The 22,831-nt window shown below is 55.3% G+C and overlaps 2 protein-coding genes across 2 annotated transcripts in view; one reads left to right on the top strand and one right to left on the bottom strand.

Annotated features, from left to right (window-relative positions):
- Positions 1 to 22,831, top strand: part of SNUPN (snurportin 1) — a 214,281-nt gene that overhangs the window by 142,603 nt on the left and 48,847 nt on the right. The gene's annotated exons all lie outside the window — the stretch shown is intronic.
- SNX33 (sorting nexin 33) lies at positions 11,828 to 22,768 on the bottom strand. Its single transcript, XM_050799848.1, has 2 exons — positions 19,947 to 22,768; positions 11,828 to 13,477 (listed from the first exon to the last, which is right to left on the bottom strand). Exons 1-2 carry the CDS (start codon positions 21,415 to 21,417, stop codon positions 13,224 to 13,226), a joined length of 1,725 nt encoding a protein of 574 aa, XP_050655805.1. The 5' UTR covers positions 21,418 to 22,768; the 3' UTR covers positions 11,828 to 13,223.

Here is a 22,831-nt window from a genome sequence, read left to right as displayed (position 1 = left end):
GGCCCCCAGCCTGTGGGCTATCCTGGTGCTGGGAGTGCTTTTGGGACCCCACCAACTCTACTCCTCTCCTGGGTTATTGAGCCACAGCCCAGGTGAAGGCCCCAGACTCCCATACCCTGCAGTACGCATCGTTCAATTCTACACACTCCACTAAGGCCGTGTGTAGCCTGGCCCAGCCACCACTGTGCCCATGCTAGGTACAGAGTAGATGTCCAGCAAACATCTACTACCAGAACAGTAGCACATGCCCTTCCCTTAGACATGCCCTCAAGCCAAGAGGCCTCTGACCACCCCTCCTACCCAGATCTCTCCTGGGTTCCCACCCTGGCTCCCCTGCTCCCCTCACCCCCAGGGTTGCTGGCTGGGCTCTCGATGGCTGCTCTGGCCCCAGATCTCTGCTAGGGCCCAGGCTGACCTGGCCCCAGGCCCTGAGTTTCTGTGGGGTGGGTTTAATCTTTCCCTCCCAGACACTTCAGAGCTCACTGCACACTTCCTTCAGACTCACCCCAGGCTCCCTCCCACCCAGACACCTGAGGTCTATCTGCCTGAATGTGTTCTGCCTATTGGGTCTATCTCAGAACCCTATGGGCAGAACGCGTTCACCAAATCACACGTGGGAGTTCACCACAGATAGAAGCAAAGTTAAGTGGGGCAGGAGGAGGAGGTGACCCCAAACCCCCTTACACTCAGCCTCCCCCTGCCCAACAGCCCTCCTCAGAACATCCAGGCTCGTGGGGCGCTGTGCCAGCTGGGCTAACCACTCACATGGCTCACCTGATCCCAACCTTCGGGGACAAGGAGCAGAGCAGAGCCACAGATGCCCTCACCTCTCCCCCACCCACATGACCCTGCATTCAATCAGGGGCCCAGAGAAGAGGTGTGACTCACCCACAGTCACAAAGCAATTTGCTGGCAGAGCTAGGCCTCCTAGAGGCTTGAAACCTTTCAGATGCCACGGATATGTCTCTCAGCAGTGGGATGCCCAGCACCTGGAGAGACATTGGGGCCAGGCAGTGGGCCAGGGATGCCAGACACGCTGGCCAGGGCAGAGACCTTCAAGAACCAGAGTGCGGCAGGGGAGCCTCGTTGAGTCTTGTTGGGGAAGGTGGCGCCTGGGCTGGGGTGACCTAAAGGGCTGCTAGGCAGGCAGGCAGGTGGGTGAGGCTGGCAGAGCCTGAGCACTCCTGGAAGTCAGTGACTCAGGCTAGAAAGGCCCCTTCTGAGTCAGCCCTGCTGAAAGGTTGCCTTGTGAGTGCTGCACCTGGACAAGTGACTGAAGCAAGGCCCAGGTACCCCACCAAGGTTCTAGGCCCCAGGACCCCTGCTCCCTAATCTGCCCTGAGAAGCTCAGAGTCTGGGGAGAGAACCCATGAACTGAAGGAGGGAGGGCAGAGGCAGTGACTGTCCACTTGGTGAGCTTGTACAAGTCCACCCACCTGTTCTAACTCAAGAAGGGATCACTGGTTCGAGACAGTATTGAGCCAGGCCTGGGAACTCAGTGCCTGCTTTCTGCCTAGAAGCCCTCCTCCTGTCCCTTCCAGCATTCATGCTGTGTCTGGCCAGAGGGCCCCAGCCCAGCTTCTGCCCTCTCCCTGAGTGCAGATCTACCAAAACAGTATATCAGAACCAAGGTTTCTCTCCAAAGGGTCAATGTTAAGGCAAAGCTCTTAGAACAGCCCCTCACACACAGTAAATGCTCAGTAAATGTTGATCTTTTTTTTTGTTCTTTTTTTGTTTTTGTTGTTGTTGTTGTTGTTGTTTTGTTTTTTGTTTTTTTGAGACAGAGTCTCATTCTGTCGCCCAGGCAGGAGTGCAGTGGCACGATCTCGGCTCACTGCAAGCTCCACCTCCCGGGTTCATGCCATTCTCCTGCCTCAGCCTCCCAAGTAGCTGAGACTATAGGCGCCCGCCACCACGCGTGGCTAATTTTTTTTTTTTTCTATTTTTTAGTAGAGATGGGGTTTCACTGTGTTAACCAGGATGATCTCGATCTCCTGACTGCATGATCCGCCCGCCTCGGCCTCCCAAAGGGCTGGGATCACAGGCGTGAGCCACCATGCCTTGCTTTTGTTTTTTTTGTTTTTTTTTTTTTTTTTTTTTTTAATATGGAGTCTTACTCTGCCACCCAGGCTGGAGCGCAGTGACGCGATCTCAGCTCACTGCAACCTTTGCTTCCCAGGTTCAAGCGATTCTCGTGCCTCACCCTACCGAGTAGCTGGGACTACAGGTGCACACCACCATGCCCGGCTAATTTTTGTATTTTTAGTAGAGACAGAGTTTCATCATGTTGGCCAGGCTGGTCTTGAACTCCTGACCTCAAGTGATCTGCCCGCCTCAGCTTCCGAAAGTGCTGGGATTACAGGCATGAGCCACCACGCCAGGCCGACCATTCTTATTATTGGTGCTGTTATGATGGTTCCTCCTATTGAATGGCCCAGCATATGGGTCTGGCATGTTGTAGGTGCTTGATAAATGGTAGAAGCTGACGTTATTGTTATTATCATAATTTATGGCGGCTATCTCAGTGCCTGACACATAGTAGATGCTGAACAAATGCTCAGTCCTTCTGTGGATGGCCGAATGCATGTGTTCCCCATCTGGCAAAGAGAGACACAGGGACATTCTTCACTGGGCTGTGGCAGGGAGTAAAGTGAGGTGTGCAGCAAGGGATCCAGTTCTGGGTGGGAGCAGCTGGCAGTGCCACTCTGCCCTTCCTTCCTGCACACCCACCTCACTGATTCGGAAGGCTCTCCCTGAGGTTGGGGGTGGAGTGGGTGGGGACCATCTGGCCTACGTGGTGGGGAGGTCTTGGCTGCAGGGATCCAAGAGGGAGGAGCCCCAAAGAACCCAACTGCCCAGGTGGAAGGGGCAGGCCCCTCCTGGAACACAGGGGTTGTCTGGGCTGGGCCCTGAAAAAGGGGGAGAGCTGAGCCTAAGGCAGGGTGGGAGGTGAGAAGGACGATGCAGAGCCAGAGGACGTGGACCCTGGCCTCTGGGGGCAGAAGGGGCACTGGAGAGCAGGCTGAGAAGCCACTGTAGAGCTCTTGGCCCGACAGCGAGGAGCCCCTGGAATGAACCTGGTGCTGGGCTGAGAGCACGGTCTTCCACCACTGCCCACTTTCCAGGGCCAGCCCTTTAAGATGCAGAACTTGTTGCGGGGGAGTGGCGGCACTGCTGGGGCACTGGACCAGACGTCTACCCCGAGTTGTCCCCAGCTTAAGTGGCCTCAGTTGCCCAATTACCCAGCAGTCACCCTAGAAGCCTTCGGAGCTGGCCAGGATGGGCCACTACCACGCGTCATACACCGCCCCCCCACCCCATCCAGCTAATGCTGGCCCATCTGGCTGGGTTTCAATGCCAGGGAGGAAGGAGGCTGCCTGCTGTACTGGTGGGGACAGCACAGCGCTCTGCTAGTAAGGAAGGACAAGACGGGGCTCTCTGGGTCCTCCAGAAGGCTGAGCAGAGACTGGTGCACACCCCTCTTCCACCCCTTCACACCCCATCCCTTGCTGAGAAAGAGGGAAACACTTCCCAGAATGAGTCATTGGGTCCCCAGGGGTGTGGGAAATGACATCAGGGAGTAGGCACGCATTTAGCCATCAGCTGCTGTGGCAACATACACACACACATGCACACGTATTCACAGGACTGCCACATGCAGCCGCACACAAAGGCATGCGCAGACACTCGCTGACATGGTGGTGGACATGTGCAAACCAGCACCTACACACATGCCCTCCCCAGAGACCTGCAGACACAGCCATGCAGAGCTCCTCAGTCACCTACTGAGAGCCAGGCGCTGTGCCCGGAGCTGGGGATACAGCAGTGAGCAAGACAGACAGACACCAACTCCCCAGAAAGCTACTTTCTACCGTGGGAGACCAGAAACAGCTACATTTAAAATATAACCTTTGCACTGAAGTAGCCACACATGAGACTGTGTGATGTTGGAGTCCGCTGGAAGGCAAAGGGTACGGGGGAGTAAAATAGGGACCCAGTGTTGAGAATTGTTGGAGCCAAGAGGTGGGCATGTGGGGTTCTGTTATATTTGTTTCTCTACTTTTGTGTATGTTTGAAACTTTTTTTTTTTTTTTTTTTTTTTGAGACAGAGTCCCACTCTGTTGTCTAGGCTGGAGTGAAGTGGTGCAATTTTGGCTCACTGCAACCTCCGCCTCCCAGGCTCAAGCGATTCTCCTGCCTCAGCCTCTTGAGTAGCTGGAATGACAGGTATGCACCACCACGCTCAGATAATTTTTGTATTTTTAGTAGAGATGGGGTTTCGCCCCATTGGCTAGGCTGGTCTCAAACTCCTGACCTCGGGTGATCCGCCCACTTCGGCCTCCCAAAGTGGTGGGTGTGAGCCACCATGGCAGGCCTGTATTTGCTTGGGAGACTGAGGCAGGATAATCGCTTGAGCCCAGGAGGCAGAGGTTGCAGCGACAAAAATAAATAAATAAGAGTTAAATACATACACATTTATAATTGGCAGCTGGTAATAAGTAAAATGAAGAAAAAATAAGGCAGGGTAAGGAAACAGAGGGATGAGGAAGTTTCTTTAGATTTCAGGGTCAGGGAAGGCTTCTCCAAGGAGGTGACATTTATGCAGAGACCTGAATTAATTGAGGTGAGAACCACATGTTTATCTGGGAGGAAGAACATTCCAGACAGAGGAGACGGCAAATGCAAAGGCCCTGAGGTCTGAGCAAACGTGGAAGAGGAAACCAGCAGACCAGTGATCTGGAGTTCCATGACTGAAGGGCAGAGGGGTCTGAGACAAGACCAGAAAGGAGCCTTGTGGATTATGCTAGGAGTTTGGAAACTTTCCTAAGTATGGAGGAAGCCCTGAGGTTGAAAGCAGAGACATGATTTGATTTAGAATATGGTTTTAAGGCTAGGCACAGTGGCTCATGCCTGTAATCCCAGCACTTTGGGAGGCCGAGGTGGGTGAATCACTTGAGGTCAGGAGTTCAAAACTAGTCTGGCCAACATGGTGAAACCCCATCTCTACTAAAAATACAAAAAAAAAAAAAAAAAATTAGGCGAGGTGGCGAATGCCTGTAATCCCAGCTACTAGGGAGGCTGAGGCAGAAGAATTGCTTGAACCCAGGAGGCGGAGGTTGCAGTGAGCTGAGATCATACCATTGCACTCCAGCCTGGGCAACAGAGCAAGACATCGTCTTTAATAATAATAATAATAATATGGTTTTAAAAGTTCACTCTGAGCTGGACACAGTGGCTCATGCTTATAATCACAGCTGTGCAGGAGCCTGAGGCAGGAGAATCACTTGAGGCCAGGAGTTTGAGACCAGACTGGACAATATAGCAAGACCCTGTCTCTAAAAAAAAAAAATACATATTTATAGATATGTGTATGTGCACGTGTGTGTATGTGTATATGTGTACATATGTATACATACATTCACGTGTTTTTGTAAAAGATCACTCTGGCCCCTGTTAGACCATTAGGGAGCAGGAGAGGCAGCAGAAGGGCAGCTTGGAGGCTGCTGCAATAGTGCAAGCAAGCCTAGTGGTTTGGACCCAGGTGGTGAGAGCATCAGATTTGGGGTCTCTTTTGGGGGGCTAACAAGGTTGTACTCGTGGATGGGATGTGGAGCGAGAGAAAGAGAGGAGCCAGGCATGAGTCCAAGGTGGGCCTGAGGTTCAGGGTGAAAGGAATTGTCTTTTCCAGGCTGAGAAACACAGGGAAAAGCTCATGTGGCTGAAAGACTATAGGTACCAAGCACCACCACAGGGACATATACGCAGGTACAGGTGCACACACTGACAGGTACCCGCAACCATACAGGTGGGCCCACACACTCCGGGTACCAGACGCAGGCAAAGACTCCATCACCCTACCTCTGCCTGCTCCACCTGACGCCCCAGCCCAGCCCCAGGGCCAAAGCCCTTTTTGGCTCAGCACTCACAAGCCCCCACGGAGTCTCGACATTTTCCTGCCAGCTCTCACTGCCCCCATATTGTCTGCTGGAGTAAGGAGGCTCCTGACTGAGTTATTCTCAGAGACCAGAGTCCTGCTTCTTCCCCCAGCTCACTGCCCATGGCCTCACCTGTCTAGCCCCCTCCTCCACAGCCAGAACCTGACCCCATGCCCCAGCCTCAGGCCTTCCAGAAAATTCTCTCTCTACAAATATTTGCTCAGCACTCTCTGTGGGCCAAGCCCTCTGCCCTTTCACTCACTGACTTGAAGGAACACAGCCACCTCCACCCAATACCCACCACCTGCCCCTCCACGGCCACCTGCCCCTCTCCCTCCCCATTCCCTTCAATTCCCAGCATACTTGTGTTCACACTGCAGCAGGATGGTGGCCCCCGCCCTGCCTAGCCCCGCAGCCTTCAAAAGGCAGCCTGGTGCAGTGGGAAGGGCACGGCTCCAAGTGCAGGCAGACCTCAGCCCAGGCCTGCCATGGGGCAGCCGCGCAATCTCACAGTGACTCAATGCCTCTGAGCCACCGTCTGCTGGAAAATGTTGACAATAGGAGTTCCTACCTTCCAAACAGTCATGGTACCAGCACAGAGTAGGACTGAAAAAATGGTAGCTCTTGTGCGATCAGGCCCACACAACCAGGCTGACCTGTGTGGCTTTGAGATGCAGCCGGCCTGAGGCAGTGACAGTGTTGACAATCGTGAACTCGTGGCCATGTGTAATCGTGATAACCATCACTTGAGTGATGTTGGAGGAAACTGAGACTGAGTGATGACCTCACCTGAGGTCACCCAGTGAATCTGTTTATGGGAGGCATTGGGTATGAGACTGGGTCTCTTAACCTTGGGCTGTGCTATCCTGTACATGTAACTATCAGTGGCCCAGTGGACCCCTCCTGCCCTGGATGACAAGTACCATGACAGCCAGGGACCCCAAGGAATCTGCTCCCCATGGAGGCAGTGTGGCAACACAGGGCAAGGTTCAAGGTCTGGGGATGGTTAGTTCCAGGCCCAGCTCTGCCATCTACCCACTGTGTAGCTTTAAAGGGCTTGCCCAGTCAGTTTTCCAACCTATGAAGTGGGGGTACCAATATTCATAGCACTGTCTCTCCCCAGAGCTGCTCCAGTTCTACTCAGGCTGATGACCCCAGCTGCTCCTCAGTGGCGCTGGCTGTGCAGGCACTGCCCAGATGATGTGTTCTGCTCACGTCACCCTCCTAACAGCCATCTGGAACTCCCCTCTCAGTGGAGAAACAAGCATGAAGCAGTTAAGAAACATCCCTACAGCAAGGCTGCACTGGGCAGGATCTGCACTTGGCTCAGCCACTCTGCGGTCCTGTCTCTGGGTGGTGAAGGGAAAGGAGCGGGGTCGGGGTGGGGGCTGCTGCTATCTGGGGGCAGCAGGGCTATATGGAGGAGCCTCATACTCCCTTGCTCCAACCCCAGAGCACTCCTGCCAAATGGCAGCAAGGGGGTGCAGGTCAGCCTAGAAGCGGCTCCAGGTGCCTCCAGGCTTCAGCCAGCCTCCAACACCCAGCCCTGGCACTGGCCATCTGCCTCTCAGCACAGGTGGCCCAGGCCTGGGTACTGTTTCACACCAGCCTTGAGTACTCCAGCACCTCCCTCGCTGGACCCCATTTCCTGGTGTGTAAAATGATGGTAATAATCTCTTGCACATGGGGTGGTTGTAAAATAACGACCATCCAGTGCCCATCACGGTGCTGCCTGCACTGGGAGATGGTAGAATCCCCGGAGGCTGGGAGATTCTGAAGCAGTGGGACTCATATCCCCTTTCTAGGTAGAACCCCAAGAAGGCAGCCAGACCCCAGAAGAAACAGGGTGGCATGGGGTGTCTAAGCAGCACCCTAGAGCTCCCTGTGCTTGACCGCGAAGTGGAAGCTATGGAATGATCACCACAGGCCCCAGAAAGGACCTCTGTCAGCCCCTTAGTACAGGGCAATGGAGGGAGCCCTGAGTGCCCAAAAGCAGAGAAGGAGCCAGACACACAGAGCCTCAGGATGGGCATCAAGGGAGCATGCAGGGGAAAGGCAGGAGGCAGGGCAAGATGATCAGAGGACCCAATGCTTACCAGGACCATGGCGAGCACCGCAGGCCCAACGGCAGCATCCAGGTCCAGGAGTTCTGCAAGAAGCAACCATAACAATGTGTGCCACTGGGTGGGCAGGGTGGGGAGGAGGGAAGAGAGCAGAGCACCAACAGAAAGGGGCAAAATCAAAATTAATACAGTTTAATTAAGTATCTACAAGACAAGACACTGTCAAGTCATAAACTGAACCCTTTAATGTGGAATGCAGGTAAATATTAATATGTATGATAGAGTGTAGGATTCAGCCTTTAAAATGCAAAGTGCTAGGGGCTCCCTAAGGTCTTCAAATGTGCCATCCCCAAAAGTTCTACGCATCCCTGGGGAAAAAAGGGGTCCCCAAATTGATTTGAGATTACACTTCTACCATGTGGGGAATGGGGGAGGAAAAGAGAAATTCAGGTCAGATATTTTAAAAATGAAGTTATGTTCCTCACTCATGTTCCTTTGTAAACGGAGCTCCTGAGTCACTGCAGCTGTCACCGCGCAGCACCATCTTCAGACCCTTCATCCCTCAGGGCTGGTGGGACTCACCGTACCCTCTCACCCTTCACATTTCAGCTGTTGGGTTCACCAGCCTCCTATTCTTTCACTGATCTAGAGGAGAAACCTGCCTCCCCTTCTTTTGGCCCAAATGAGTTCATCAGTGTGACTCTAAGGAGTGATGGCAGGGAGTTGGATTCGAGTTCAGCTCTGCCAGAGATTCCCTGTGTGAATCCAGGCAGGTCCCATCTTCCCTCTGGCCAAGTCTTCTCTTCGCTGTGAAAAGGAATAAATGTTGCCTACCAGGGCTGCTGAACAGACCCAGGCCACAGCTATGTGAGCACTACTTCTTAAACAGACTGCGTTGCACTGGGGTTTGACTAACAAAACAAAACCAAAAGAAAAAAAAGAGTTTGTGTTCAACTATGTTGAAGAGAGCTGGGTTTCACAATCAGCCCTTCTGAGCTATGTCTGGGGGTGGTGAGGTTTGATTTTTCCCCATGGTCTTCCTGCCAGGGCTCACCGTCTCCTCTTGCCCCAGCCAATGGAGAGAGGAACCAGAGCCGAACTAGTGGAGAAGCAGGTTGGGGTGGGTGGGGGAGCTGAGCAGGCTTGGCTCCTGGAGGCCTGAGTCAGCGGGCAGGCAGGCAGGGCGGGCCGGGTCCTCACATGCTTCGGGAGGAGATGGTGCAGGAATGTTCCTCCCGCCCAGGCCCTGCCCACCGCATCCTGGCTCCAGCTCCCATGGCCACTGCAGCTTGGCTCTAGATTGAGATGGGAGCTGCCTTGAGCTCTGCTGGATCAGTTCAGCCAGGGGCCTTCCGAGGCAGCCTGGCCCAGAGGAGGGCAGGGCCAGGCCACAGAGTCTGCCCAGAGCCAGGCACTGGACCCAGAGTATCCCCTGCCCTGCTGGGTGATAAGGCCAGCCACCACTGCTCCCTGGGCCTCAGGTGCCCATCTGTGCAATAAAGAGCTGAACTTGGTGGTATCTAGTCATCCCAATTGCATCCCTAGACCTCTCGGCCTGTGTGCCTGCACGTGGTGCTTGTGACTGACTGTACTCCCGCTTGGAGACACCCCCTCCAGGGGTGGTGTCTCCATGCAAAGCTTTCCTGAATCTCTGACGAGGTGGGGGCCCTGGGAGGTCGTGCAGGTGCAGTCCAGGCACAGAGATGCTTGTGACATCTTTGCTCTGTGCAAGCATGGCTTTGTGGCAGTGTGTGCCTGAGTGTGTGTCACTGTGTGAGGCTACGACCATGTGCATGGGACTGTGGTGTGGCTGTGTGTGACAAAGTAGCCACTGGTGCTTTGAATGGATGGCAAGGCATGTGTGGATATGGCCGTGAATGTGTAACAGCGTGTGGCAATATGACTGTGTGAGTACACAGGCATGCTTGTGTGGCCTATGTGCCTGTGGGCAGGTATGTGACTGCATGTGCTTGTTGTGAGACTGAGCGATTACGTGCGTGAGTCTGTGAGTGTGTAGACACGTGGAAGACATATGGCTTTGTCATCTGGGGGGGGTGGTGCAGAGCAGGGGCCGATGGGGCCACCTGCCTCTCCCAGGCCTGGCTCTGCTCCAGCCAGTGGCGCAGTCATGGCCCAGTGCTTCATAGCCCTCCTGTGTCCAGCGGGTGATGAGATGCAGGATCCGAGGTCTGCCTCCATCCCCAGCCCCCACTTGTGGCCACAAAGCGGATTCCTTTTCCTGTACCGGGCCAAGACTGGTGACCAGGGGATCCCCTACCCTGGGCGCTGGTAGCTGCTCAGGGCAGAAAGAGAGGCCTTGTTTTCTGCCTCCTCAGAGCAAAGCGAGGGAGGAAACGAGCAGCTGGGTCCAGCTGAGTCGGGAACATCTGCCTGGCATGTGACGAGGCAGGCATCTGCCATCACCAGGATGCCCCCGACACTGGTCCCCCAATCTCTAAGAAAGGGGCTTAGCTACCCCAGAACAGCCCCAAGTTCTCCCAATACCCCCACCCCCATAGAGGCAGAAAGAAAAGAGAGAGGAGGGCCAGGACAGTCTCCCTCCTCACCACACACACACCTGCCCCAGCCCAGAGACCTCAGGATACCAGGAGCAGGCCTGGCATTATCCCAAGACCCCACTTCCTGATGCTTCTCCTACATCCAAGTCCCTCCTGAGAAAAGTATCAGACTGACAGTTTCACCCTGAGGATGGGAGGCCTGGGAGGTGGTCCCCCCTCAAGGAAGGCACACAGAGGACAACACTGTTCCCAGAGCAGGAAGCATGAGCAGGGGACTTTCCAGGCACCATGGGTTAGGAGGAGCATTCCCACCAGCCCTGCCCCGGCCTGGCCCAGCAGTCACTGCTGAGCCCCTCTGCAGACGGCTACATGGAGGGCAGAGCTGAGAAGAGGTTAAGGGCGGGAAGTTCCTCGGATGGGTTAGAAAATGGGGCAGGGTGGAGAGGGGAAAATTCCTCAGAAAGTCCCAAATCTGACCTAATGTTGACCAAGGGCCAGGGGGACTCATTCCAGAAGTTCCTCTGAGGACTCTATGCCCTGAACAGGGAGTTCTGCCCGCCCCTTCCCCCACCGCACCTGCTGGACCTTCCCCATCTTCCTGCACAAGCTCCCTGGTCCCTGGCCTAGCCAACCTTCCCTGACGGCCTTGACCCCGGAAGCCCTCTCTCCACCAAGTCCCCATTGCCTCCAAAGGAGAGCCAAGTCTCAACCAGTACCCTCCTCTCCTCTGTGGATGAATAGATCCAAGAGCAAGATCTGCTCATCCTGACCAGGGCACCCCCAAGGGCACAGCCAGCATCTTCTTCAGTTTCCAGTGTGGGAGCCTCTGCTCTGTTGGATACCCAGGACAGCTTGGGGAAGAGACACAGCTTCTGAGTCCCCCACTTCTCTCCTGTGGACTAGGGCTTTTCAAGGGCAAGGCCAGGGCATGGCTGCTTGGGGAGAGGAGCCACCATCTATTAAATTGTCCTGGGGCACAGCATCCTGTCCCTTCCTCATACAACCCTCAGCCCCAGATCACAAGGCAATACAGCCAGTCCCCTGGGCAGCACTCCACCCATTTTAGAGACAACAGTGCGTTCTAGAGAGGGATGGATCCACCAGGGGGTCCACAGCCACCTCTAGCTCCTCCTGCCTGCTGGCACCTTCCACCAGCACAGCCCTCCCCCCAACTTTTGAGGTCCTGTGGTAAATTTGTGCCCACCAGGACCTCAGAATCTCATCCAATGGCTCCCAGGAGCAATTAGGCCTCTATCCTTCTTCCGCCCTCCACCTTTCTGGGATCCAAACAGAAAAAGTCATGCTTGTGTTATCTTAATTGTAAAAGGTTTATCAAGAAAAAAGATTCAAGCAGCAGTATCCAGGAGGAGACCATGACCCCCCTGGGGGAAAGGAGGGCAGTGGTGACACAGGTCAGCACCCCACAACAAGCTGCTGGACCACACCCTGACCTGGGTGGGGAGGAGGCAGTAACTCCTTGGGGATGTAAACATAGGTCAGAGACAGCACAACCCAACCCAGAGCGGGGGCCTGCATTCCAGCGAGGCAGGCAGAGAGCGGGTGGGCAGGCAGGCAGGCCCCTGTCTTTTTCCTCTTAGGTTTCCCATTGTGCAACAGGAGGGATCTGGGGAAGACAGTGCCAAGGAGCCCAAGGACCCTGGGATCCTGGGTTTGGACCTGCTTCGAGTGTGGGGAGTTATTGCTGGTGAACTCAAATATACAGTCGCTTTCGAGAGTCTTCTCCAGGAAGGTGTCACCAGGGATCTGGGGCCCAGGGCTTATACCTCAGCACCTTGAACCCGAGGAGGGAAGGATGCTGCAATGGTCTCCTACCTGAGAGAAGCTGGGGGCCCAAAAGTGGAGGGTAGTCAGAGGCCTACAGGAGGGAGATGGCCTGTAGCCCCCTCCTGCAGGGGACAGGGTGATGCAAGGACAGTCAGCAACATGGGAGCAAGGGAGATCCCTTCCTACCACACAGGCCAGAATCCCCAAGGAAAGCGCACCTAACTTGCTTAGAAAGTAAGGGAGAGAAGAGGGAGATGTTTGCATGTCTCCATAACTTTGCCCATGCTGTTCCTCTCCCCTGAAAGTCCTTCTCCCCGTGTACTGTCTGGCAGGCCCTTGTCATCCTTTAAAACACTGTCCGAATGTTGCCTACTCCATGGAGTCTTCCCTGACCAGTGGAATGCTGTGGCCCCTTCTATGAGCTTCCAGAAATCCCTCACTTAACCATCAGTCACACTGCATTGACTTTGTCTATGTCTAACCCCGACCTTCACTGAGGACTCCTGAAGAGCAGGCAAGTTACAGCCCTGGGTGCCCAGTGTCCGACCCAGGGGTGCAGCAGGCCTCGGTGTCTGCTGAATGGATAAGGCAGCAGTGGCCAGGTGAGCAAGCAAAATAGGCTCTAGGGGAGGCTGAGACCCTGGCCTGACCTTCACTGACTAACCGGCAGCCCAGGCCTTGGCCTCGAGGGCTCTTGGCTCCATTCTCACCCCTGCTGTGCCCCACTTCTAAGGAGTGGGGAATTTCCCAGGGGTACTCATGACTCCTTGAAAGCTCCTTCTCCCAGGAGGCAGGACAGGCCGCTTCTCTCCCCAACTGCTGACCCCTCCCCCAGCCACTGCTGGTATAGGGAGGTTGGGAAAGTGGGGTACACTGCAGTGACCAGGCCCGGGGGAAGGAGGGGGCCTAGGCACACGCGGTCAGAGGTTGTCATACATGCGCAGGGTCTTCTCCAGCTGCTGGCCCACCCGCTGGTAGAAGAGGATCTGCTGGCGCAGGTAGTTCTGCATCATGTGCTTGAAGTCGAGCTCACGGCGCTGGTGGAAGTGGTTCATCTCGGCCTGCAGGGCGAAACCCACCACGCGGCAGCGCCTGCGAATGCCATCTGCCTCGTCCTGCGCCATGCGGCCCTCGTCACTCATGCGTTGGCTCTCCTTCACTTTGGCGAAGGCGCCTGGCATAGGCAGAGCAGAGGACAGCGTGTTAGGGCTCTGATCTCCATGTGCTCCCTATACCCTTGAGGGCAGACAGCACCCTCATCAGTTCAACTCGGACCTCACTCCTGAGCCCCAGACCCACATTCCAGCCACCTGGGTGTCTCTGCCAGGACATTCCCCAGGTCCTCACCCTCAGTACCTCCTAAACCAAGCACATCATCTTCCCTCCAAATTTGCAGTGCCACCAGTAGCCCACACGTGACCAGTCACAGCCTTGCTTGATGGACTATGAGTTCAATGAGGATACAGCCTGTCCTCAACCTCTGTGTGTCCCTGGTACCCAGAACAAGGCCTGGCCCACAGCAGATCCTGATATAGGCCTGCTGAACTGATTCAACCCTGTCCATCACTGGACTGCCACAACAGTCCCCCCACGGCTCCCTGCCCTCTGCCCCAGCCTCTGACAGGTTCTCTGCAGCATCTGAAGAGGTCTTCCAAGCTGGGCACCTTTCCTGGCTCTCCACCACCAACAGATCAAGGTCCACACCAATCTGCCTGGCCTGGGGCGCCCTCACCTCTGGAGTTGGCCCCTGCATGCATTCCGCAGTGACCCCCATGTTCATCAAACTCACCTGGCTCTTTCCTACCTCTGCCCCCTGGATTCCTATTCATAATTCATGGTCCCGATCAGGTGCCACTTCTACACTGGAGCCTCTCCCAGTTCCCCTGACAGAATGCCGCCCCCATGTCACCTGTGCCCTGGCTCCCCACTCCCACCCCCATCACACTTATGATTCTAAAGCAACTCTTCAAAGGCCACCTGGTGTATCTCCCAGACATGCACGCCCTGTTCCCTCCTCATCCCAGCCCCCAGGGAACTAGAGGAGGTTGTGTAATAACCAGGTAACAGATGGGGGGTGGAGATGAACCTGAGCAGAGGACCCAATTTAGAAGAATCTGAATGAATGAACAAGCAGTTGGTGAATGAATTTCAGTTCTGAATTAAAAGGGACTTGACTAATTCTGCCTTTAAGCCAGTAGGGACAGTTGCTGGGAAGAGAAGGAAGTTTGCCTGTGCCTGGCACTCAGTCACCGAGGGCTACAGGGAATCCACCATGCAAAGAAGATTAGGAGGTGGGAAGGGTTGGCACAGCGAACAGCACACCCCTGAGCACTTCAAACGCACCCACTGCACACAGACAGCACGCTCAATATCCATGCTTTCCCACTTCTCCTTTAAGGAGGGCTCTTGAGGGCCGTCTAGATGGTATTCTCTTCACTCCCTGACTGAAATTGTCCAGTGCTTTCTAAATGCATTCATTGAGCACTTACTGTATATCAGGCCCAGGGCTCTACATGCTGGGAATAATTCTGGATGCCTTTAGAAGGGACAGCATCCATGTTAGTTGACAAGTGCATGGCTAATCGGCTAATAGTAGCATTTCAGGCAAACAGACTCAAGTTCAGAGAGTCTCCAGGGCTGCTCACACAGCACCCAAAAGAAATCTGCAGTCCCCAGCTCCCAGCCCACTCAGTCCTTCTGCCACCTTCCCTGGACCACCTCCTGCACCATCTCAACAGCCCAGCCCTGGGCAGCAGAAGGGGGATCACCCCAAGGCCCAGGATAGGACCCAGAAAGAGACATCAGAGCTGGAAAGGCCCAAAAGGTCAGGTGTCCGACCCTCAATTCCACCTCCACCCTACTACTGTACAGAGGAGGCCAAGGCCCTGAGGGACAGGAACTTGCCCAGAACTCCCAGCCTCTGTCCTGCCTGGTCCTCCACAGCTGGGGGTTGGACACCACTTCTGTTGCAGGGAGTACATGCTAGGTCCTTCGGGCATGTGTGTGGGGCCCCCAGACATTGGACACAGGGATTCAAGAAGGTCCCAAGGAGTAGGAAGAACTGTAACAAGAAAGGTAGAAAACAGCAGGGTGAAGAAACTGGAGTTAAACTTCCACAGAAGGAACCCAGCTAAACGGGAGATACTGAACTAGCCTGGATTCCACCTGCCTGAGAAAGTTGGCACAGTGGAAGTACATCTGTAGACTTTTCCTGCCCATGGCCTTGAAGGAAGGAAAGGTCTCTTTTGCTAATGAGGAGCCCAAAGAGTAAGAATGAACCCATTGCAATGGTTAGGTATCCAAAGACAGGCAGGAGGCCAGGGATGGGGAGCAAAGGCCACAGAGGTCGGGGGGAAACAGAGGCCCCACCCTACTCTCCGTTACCCCTCCACCCTGTGACTCAGCTCTGGGGCCAGGACCAGCTAATGCTAATGCACCCCACCCCACAGGCTGGGAGTCATGGCTCCGGCCTGTCCAGCATCCCCCCTACATTCTACTTAAGACTTAACCTGAGAGCTGAGGACCCAGGAGGACCTCCTGCCTCAGCACTCCTCTTACAGGCTGGGTCCCAGAAATGCAGAAAGGAGGGCTGGAGCCCACCAGCTGCAGAGTCCCAGGGATATTCCCTAAGCTCCCACCTCAATCCATCTTGCCGCTACCTCTTGGAGATAGCTAACATCCACCCACCCCAGGTTGGGGGCAGGAGGGAGCAGGAGGTCTGAGTCTTAGTCCTAGCTGTGTCCTCTCCAGCATGCCACTGCTCTTGCCTGGGCTCCAGGTCTCCCCACTGCAGTGGGACAGGTTGCCCTAGATGTGATGTTGTTGACAACCTCTCATACGGTATAGTGCTTTAGAGTTTCCACATCTGTAAAATGGGATAATAATAGTACCCGCCCTATAGTATAGTTGAGGCTTAACTGAACTAATATGTACATAGTAGAAAGGATCGTATCTGAGATAGAATAGGAGCTCCAGATGCTACATGCTATAGCTTGAAAACTACTTTTCTTTTCTTTCTTTTTCTTTTTTTTTTTTTTTTTTTTTGAGATGGAGTCTTGTTCTGTTGCCCATGCTAGAGTTCAGTGGCTTGATCTCGGCTCACTGCAACCTCCGCCTCCCAGGTTCAAGTGATTCTCCTGCCTCAGCCTCCCAAGTAGCTGGGATTACAGGTGCCCGCCACCATGCCTGGCTATTTTTTTGTATTTTTAGTAGAGACAGGGTTTCACTATGTTAGCCAGGCTGGTCTCGAACTCCTGTGATCCGCCCACTTTGGCCTCCCAGAGTGCTGAGATTACAGGCATGAGCCACGGAGCCCAGTGCAAACTGCTTTTCTATCCATGAGCTCACAGCAAGTACCTTCAGGTGGTAGCTCACAGCAGAGTATTATTCTCTTTGTTTACGCCTAGGGGGGTGAGGTAGAGGGAGGGCTAGATAATGGCTTAGAACCCAGAGGCTGAACCCATCTGTCCCCAAAGCAAGAACTTGTCCCTACAATGGCCTCTTTGCTTTGACCACGCTGTCCCTGTGGCCCCTCTATGGATGCTCTGTGGTCCTGGGCCTATCTCTAGCCCATGGGACCAGTGAAGGAGCACCCAAGCCTTCCTCCCTCCTCTTTCCCCTTCTGGCTCAGCTCTCCATCCCTGGGGATCCCCTCCCCTGTCTGGGGGGCACAGTAGAAACACAGTAGAAATCCTGGGCTGCGGAGTCAGACACATTGGGCGCCAGCTCCTGCTCTGAGGCTCATCTGCATTGCTGCACCTCGTCTGTAAAACGGAGGTGACCACATTGCCCTCCTGACCTGTCATGAGCCTTAGGACCAGCCCTGCTCTTGCTGGCTCTTAAGTTGGGGGGCCATAGGTCCCGGCTTGCCCCGGACAGTCCTGGACACTTTCCCCTTGTTGTCCTGGGATCACTATTGCTAGGGCCCCCTTTTATGCCCCAAACTGCCTATGGTTACCCTTCTCTTAGGAGACCCCTGGATTGGGCTACAGGGACTAGGCCCGTGGGAAGACCAGGCTCCTCTCAGCTCCAGCCAGGGTTTATGTCCCATTTTATTTCATTTTATTTTTATTTTTGAAAAGCATACAAATTTGTTTAATGTAAGTTTCACATGACATGGAGCCCTCCTAAGGAAATGAAGACCCTCAGGTCCCATTTTGTTCACCTAGAGACTGAGGGGAGAAATCTCTCCCAAAGTCATGTCAGATGCAAAGTTTGTCCAAATCCTGGTCTCCTGACTCCCACCTAGGCCTCCACTGTCCTTCCTCCCACACACTCACCACCCATTCAGATGTCCAGACAAGCTGAACAGAATCCTTGGGGCCCAGGACCCAACTGTTCTTCTCCTTTCTGTGAGAAGGGCTCCACCCCTAGGGCCAGCATAGGACCCCCTCCTTATCACCCCCATTGGGCTGTGGTCCCCAAAGCCTGTCCAGTTCTGTCTCAGTACCTGCTCCCTAACTTGCCCCACACCACAGGCCTGGGAGGAGCAGTGCGGAGCCCAGAACTTAGAGTAAGCCAGAGGGGGCTTAGCCCATTGGTAGGGTTCATCCCGGGAAGGGAAGGAGGTGGGCTGGCCTCTGCTTCAGGTCAAATGCATCAGCACAGAGGACAGTGGCCCCTGACTCTTAGAAACACCTCAAGTCGAAACTCAGAAATGGCCTCTCTCAGTTCGGTCTCTCTGCCCAGGGTCAGAAAGGCCAGTCCGGCTTCCCCCTCAGCCTGGGAGGCCCTGGTGTCCTTCCTGGGTGTGGGGCTGCCCTAATGCCCTCACCTCTGTTCTGGGTGGGGGTCCCCAGCCACTACATGGGAGCATCTGTTTAATCATTGCGCTCCCCCTCCTGCTGCCTGCGCAGGAACAAGCCATCTAAGGAGCTGGTTGAACCAGCCTTCCCACTTCTGCTCAGGGAGACACCTGCCCCAGTGGGCCCCCAGCAGGCCTGGCCATCTCCCCTGCCCTACTCCTGCCCCAGAGCTCAGAGTCAGAGCTAAGGTGTCATTCTGCTTCTGAACCAGACCCTCCCCAAGAGTCCCTTCCCACCCACTCCCTCGAAGACCTGACCTTCCCTTGTTTTACAGACCAGGAAACTAAGACCCAGAGAGACAAAGGCACTCCCCAGGGATGCACAGCAATCTAGGGGCAGAGCCAAGACTAGCACTCAGGTTTGTGTTTCGTGGAGTTCATAGGAGGAAGAAGAAAGGTAGAGATGAGAAAAAAGAAAAAAAAAAAAAACAGGAAGAGGAAGAGGATATAGTGAGGGGAGAAAGGAGGCTGGGAGCTAGAGAAGTTATAGAAGTCAACCTCTTGGTAAAGGAAAGTAAGGCCAGCTTACCCCAGGCCCTCCCTGGTGGTGGTGGGTGACATGTTTCCTGTTCCCCAGGCTCAGTCCAGAGGTCTGCCTCCTGGCCCCACCCAGAGTCAAACTCCCCACCAAGCCAGGCCTGACCTCAGGGCCCAAGGGCCAGGGAGCCAGCTCCACGCCCTGCATACGAGTTACCCAGCAGCCCCAGGGAGGATCACACCTCTCTCCTGACATCTGCCCTCCTAGCTGTCCCCAGGACTCAGGTACCTGCTGGGGCAGTCACTGGCTGTCTCCTCAGGCAAGAAGAGAAGCCAGGCTTGGGAAGCAGGAGTTGGATAGGCCATGTGGGCAGTGCTCTGGACCCCTGATTCCGCATCCTGGTCCAGCCAGGGTGCCCCTGTGTGACCCAGGATGAGTCATTTCCCCGGCAGTTCCTTGACAGCCCCAGCAGTAACAGGCAGAGGCCCATCCTGTCCCTCCCCCACGGAGGGGGTCATGACAACTGAAAACACGGCTAGGCTTGGGAAGCGGCCAACATGGACGTGTCCTTGGGGAGGTGGCAGGAGGAAAGGACAGTCCCAGCCGGGCCACAGGCTGTGCAACCACTCTTCTGTGGACACTAACTCCTTCATCCGCAAAATGGGGACAGGGATCTTCCTGCACACAGACAAGACGCTCATAGAGAGAATACACAGTGGTGAGAGTAACTTGCAAAGCTGCAAAGGTGGGGAGGTGAACTTGCAAGGGGCAGAAGACAGGCCCCCACTCTGAGCTCTTGTTATCTGGGTTGGGTCTCTGTCTCCCAAGGGCCTACCGGCTCCTCCAGGGCAAGGCCTGGGGCCCGGTCATCTGTGTGTTCTCAGAACCCAGCATGACACCATGCATGATGGGTAAATGAGATCCAGAGAAAATGAATGAATTGACAAGAAGGTAAATATCAAGCTCCATGAGGACAGAGACCAGGCCTGTGCACAACAATATTCCTGTACCTAGAAGCACATTTGCACAGATACAGAGTTCATACTCAACATGTTTGTTTGTTTGTTTGTTTTAGAGACAGGGTCTCACTCTGTCACCCAGGCTGGAGTGAAGTGGCACAAGCGGGCTCACTGTAGTCTCAACCTCCTGGGTCCAAGTGATTGATCTTCCTACTTCAACCTCCCAAAGTGCTGAGATTACAAGCATGAGCCACCATGCCCAGTCCAACACATTTGTTAAATGAATGATTGAGACAGAGAAATAAAGATAAGTTGCTCCATTCTATCCAGGCCATCCCCATCTCCCCAGGGCCCAGCAGAGAGTCAGACTCAGGATGGGTTTCCTGCCTGCACTGGGTCTTACCTTTCTGTAGGTGGATGATGTCAGGGAAGTTAGAGAGCAGGCCCTGGTAGAGAGACAGTGTGTCCAGCATCTGGAAGAGGTCATTCTTGGGCTGCTCAGCAAACATCTCCCCGATGGCTTCATAGGTACGGCCCGTGTGAGAAATGGCACTGTTGAGGGCCTCAGAGCAAAAAGGGGGGTCCATCTGGAAGGAATGACTGATGGCCTGGAAGGCACTGCCCAGCTTCTGGAATTCCTTGCGGAAGCCCCCCACGTGTTTACGCACCAGCTCTGACGCCACGGTGCTGAGCTGCAGGACACTGTCGTCCATCTTCTTACTGAAGGCCTTGAAAGTGTCCACGCGATCTTCCACGTCCTGCAGGTCCTGGTGCTCGGTGGGGATCTGGAAGGTGAGCAGGAAGCTGGCACCCACCATCTCATCCTTCTCCGCCCGGCGTTTGCCCATCTTCCACTGCTTGTCATCTAGGCAGCTAAGAAAATGCTGGAAGCCTTCGTACTGGGAGAGCACAGGGTGGCTGGTCATGTGGTCCATCCAGAGGATGAGTCTCCGCTTCCGCTTTTCAATGAAGTCCTCCTCGAAGCGGCCTGTGGCCTGCTTCTCAGGCAGGTGGGGCACTGAGATGACAGTGAACTTGTGTAGCAGGCGGTTATAGAGCCAGTCAAAGTGTTTGTAGCGCCGGTAGACAGGTGAGGCAGCATGGGTGGGTGTGAGCTTGTAGGAGATGTAGCTTTTGATGCCCTTGAACTTGGTCTGTTTTGTGGGGTCCTCCACAGAGCAGGCAAATGGGTGGGGGTTGGCCTTCCACTGGGGGCCACGAGGGCCCATTTCAATGGAGTATGTCTCAGCGATCTTGGCCATCATGGGCACATCACCCAGGATGAAGGCCTCCACTCCAGAACGCACAAAGCATGAGAAACGGTTGAGGTTACGGCCCACCACACTGCCTCGCTTGGCAGATGCCAGGCTGTCCTGCCGCTCCAGTGGTGGCTTGGGCCGGAAGGCCATGTGCTGGCTGGGGTAGGCACCAGGGTAGGAGAGGTTGAGGGGAGGGTGCCCATTGGTGCCCAGCCCACCAGCCCGTGGCTCCTCCACCACTGTGCATCCATCGTCCCAGTCATCCCAATCATCATCATCATCCTCCTCGAAGCTACCCTGGTTTGAGAGGAAGCCACTGCCCCCACCACTCCTAACTGGGTTGGCCACACTGGGGCTATTGTACAAGCTCACATGGGCCCCCGGAGAGCCTGCAGGGCTGCTGGAGTAGTCAGTATGGTTGGTGCTGATGCCAGAACGGACGATCTCCACGTAAGAGGCAGGAAAGAGCCCTGTCTCCCCACGGCTGTTCTGGCCCTGCAGCCAGCCATCCAGTGAGATCTCGCTGAAGATGACCAGGTCCTCATCCTGCTGGATGCTGATTTCCTCCTTGTTCTCACTGTGAAAGTCATAGAGGGCTCGGCCTTTCAGTGCCATGGTTGGGCTGGGTGGTACAGACAGATGGGAAGGAGAGGGTCCTGTCCAGACCCGGGATGCTCACAAGGAAGTCCAAGAATGCACTCGCAGCTGAATGGCGCTTACACAGTTCAATCTCTCAGGTCCTAAGGTGGGGTCTCAGCACCCACAGATGCTGTCCAATCTCCTGCTCTTCAAAGCAATGTCCACGGCCCAGAAACTGCCCTATCAGGTCTCCGGGCATATGCTTGTGAGCAGGGAGGGCTCATGTCCATAGCCTCCTCCCTTAGCAGCCCCTGGGGGATTAGAGGGGAGTCTCTCCTAACTCCTACTCCCAGAAGAAAAGTCAAGTGACCTGGAGAAATCTGCCCTGCGAGGGGAAAAATTCGACACTTTCCACTGGAACAACGTTCTAAAATAGAAGAGACTCACTCGGAAACCACCATTCCAGAAACCCAGGCAGGGCTCGGCTGTCCCTCTGGCTCCCAGATTCTTTTGGCCACTCTCGCTTTGGGAGGCTCTCACATTCCTCTGCAGATCTGCCCCTTCCTCCTTCCTCCTCCTCTTGCTCCTGGGCCACTGGGTTTTCAAATATCCGGAAAATCCAAGAGGGGCAAGGAGAAAAGCAGCAGCCGCCTGAATCGAGTCCAAGGGTGGATGTGTCCGGCTTCACAACGAGCCAGGCCGGGAAAACAAGGACTGAGGCTTACACAACAGGCCGCCAACTCTTCGACCCCGGCTGCGCAGCCGGAGCCCCCGCCGGCTCGGGCGCCCTCTCCCCGCCCCAGAAGTGGCCAGTCCCAACCCCGGAGGAAGGAGGGGGCGCGACGAGGCGGTCGGGCGACTTCTGGCCAGTCGCTGAGTGGTCTCTTTTGTTTGCCTAATTCCTCAGCAGTTTCTGAGACTGACGCTGACCCTGCTCTGAATCCCAGGAACCCCGTCCAAAGGTAACCCCAGCAGAAACCAGTTCCTCACCCGGGACTTACGACCCCCGACCCCCACCCTCGCGTGCACGCACACACTCAACAGTTTGGAGTTTGGAGAGTGAGCTCCGGCGAGCAGATGGCGCGGCTGGCCGTCTGTCCGTCCGTCCTCCGCTCCGCCCTGCGGGGCCCGGCCAGTGGGGGGCGGGCTGCGCCCCCAGCCTGCCTTCCCCTGCGCTCGCAGACCCTCCGCGCAGCCAGCGAGAAGGCAGCTCCAAAACAAAAACGCGATTCCGGGAGGTGGCGTCCCGAGGAAGGAGGGGATCGCCAAAGGGGAGGTGAGGGGTGGGGAGAGGGAGGAGGGAGGGGGAAGCAGGCTGGAGAATCGGGCAAATTCCGCTGCACTTCCGTGCGTCCCGGCGGGGCAGGGACGGCCAGCTCCGCCCTCCCGCGGGCCCGGGGCGCTGCAGCCGAGCCCCCGCCTACTCCTCCGCGCGGCTTCCCATCTGGCC

The sequence above is a fragment of the Macaca thibetana genome, chromosome 7, assembly GCF_024542745.1.
Source record: "Macaca thibetana thibetana isolate TM-01 chromosome 7, ASM2454274v1, whole genome shotgun sequence".
Classification (NCBI taxonomy): Eukaryota; Metazoa; Chordata; class Mammalia; order Primates; family Cercopithecidae; genus Macaca; species Macaca thibetana.
Note: the sequence above shows the minus strand (reverse complement) of the source record. Positions and strands in the feature narration are given on the sequence as shown.

Bases quoted from the DNA above. Each gene is read 5' to 3' on its own strand.
- SNX33 (XM_050799848.1), bottom strand. From the start codon at position 21,417: ATGGCACTGAAAGGCCGAGCCCTCTATGACTTTCACAGTGAGAACAAG. The intron at 13,478-19,946 runs GTAAGACCCAGT...TGCCTATGCCAG, and splicing joins CATCATCCACCTACAGAAAG to GCGCCTTCGCCAAAGTGAAG.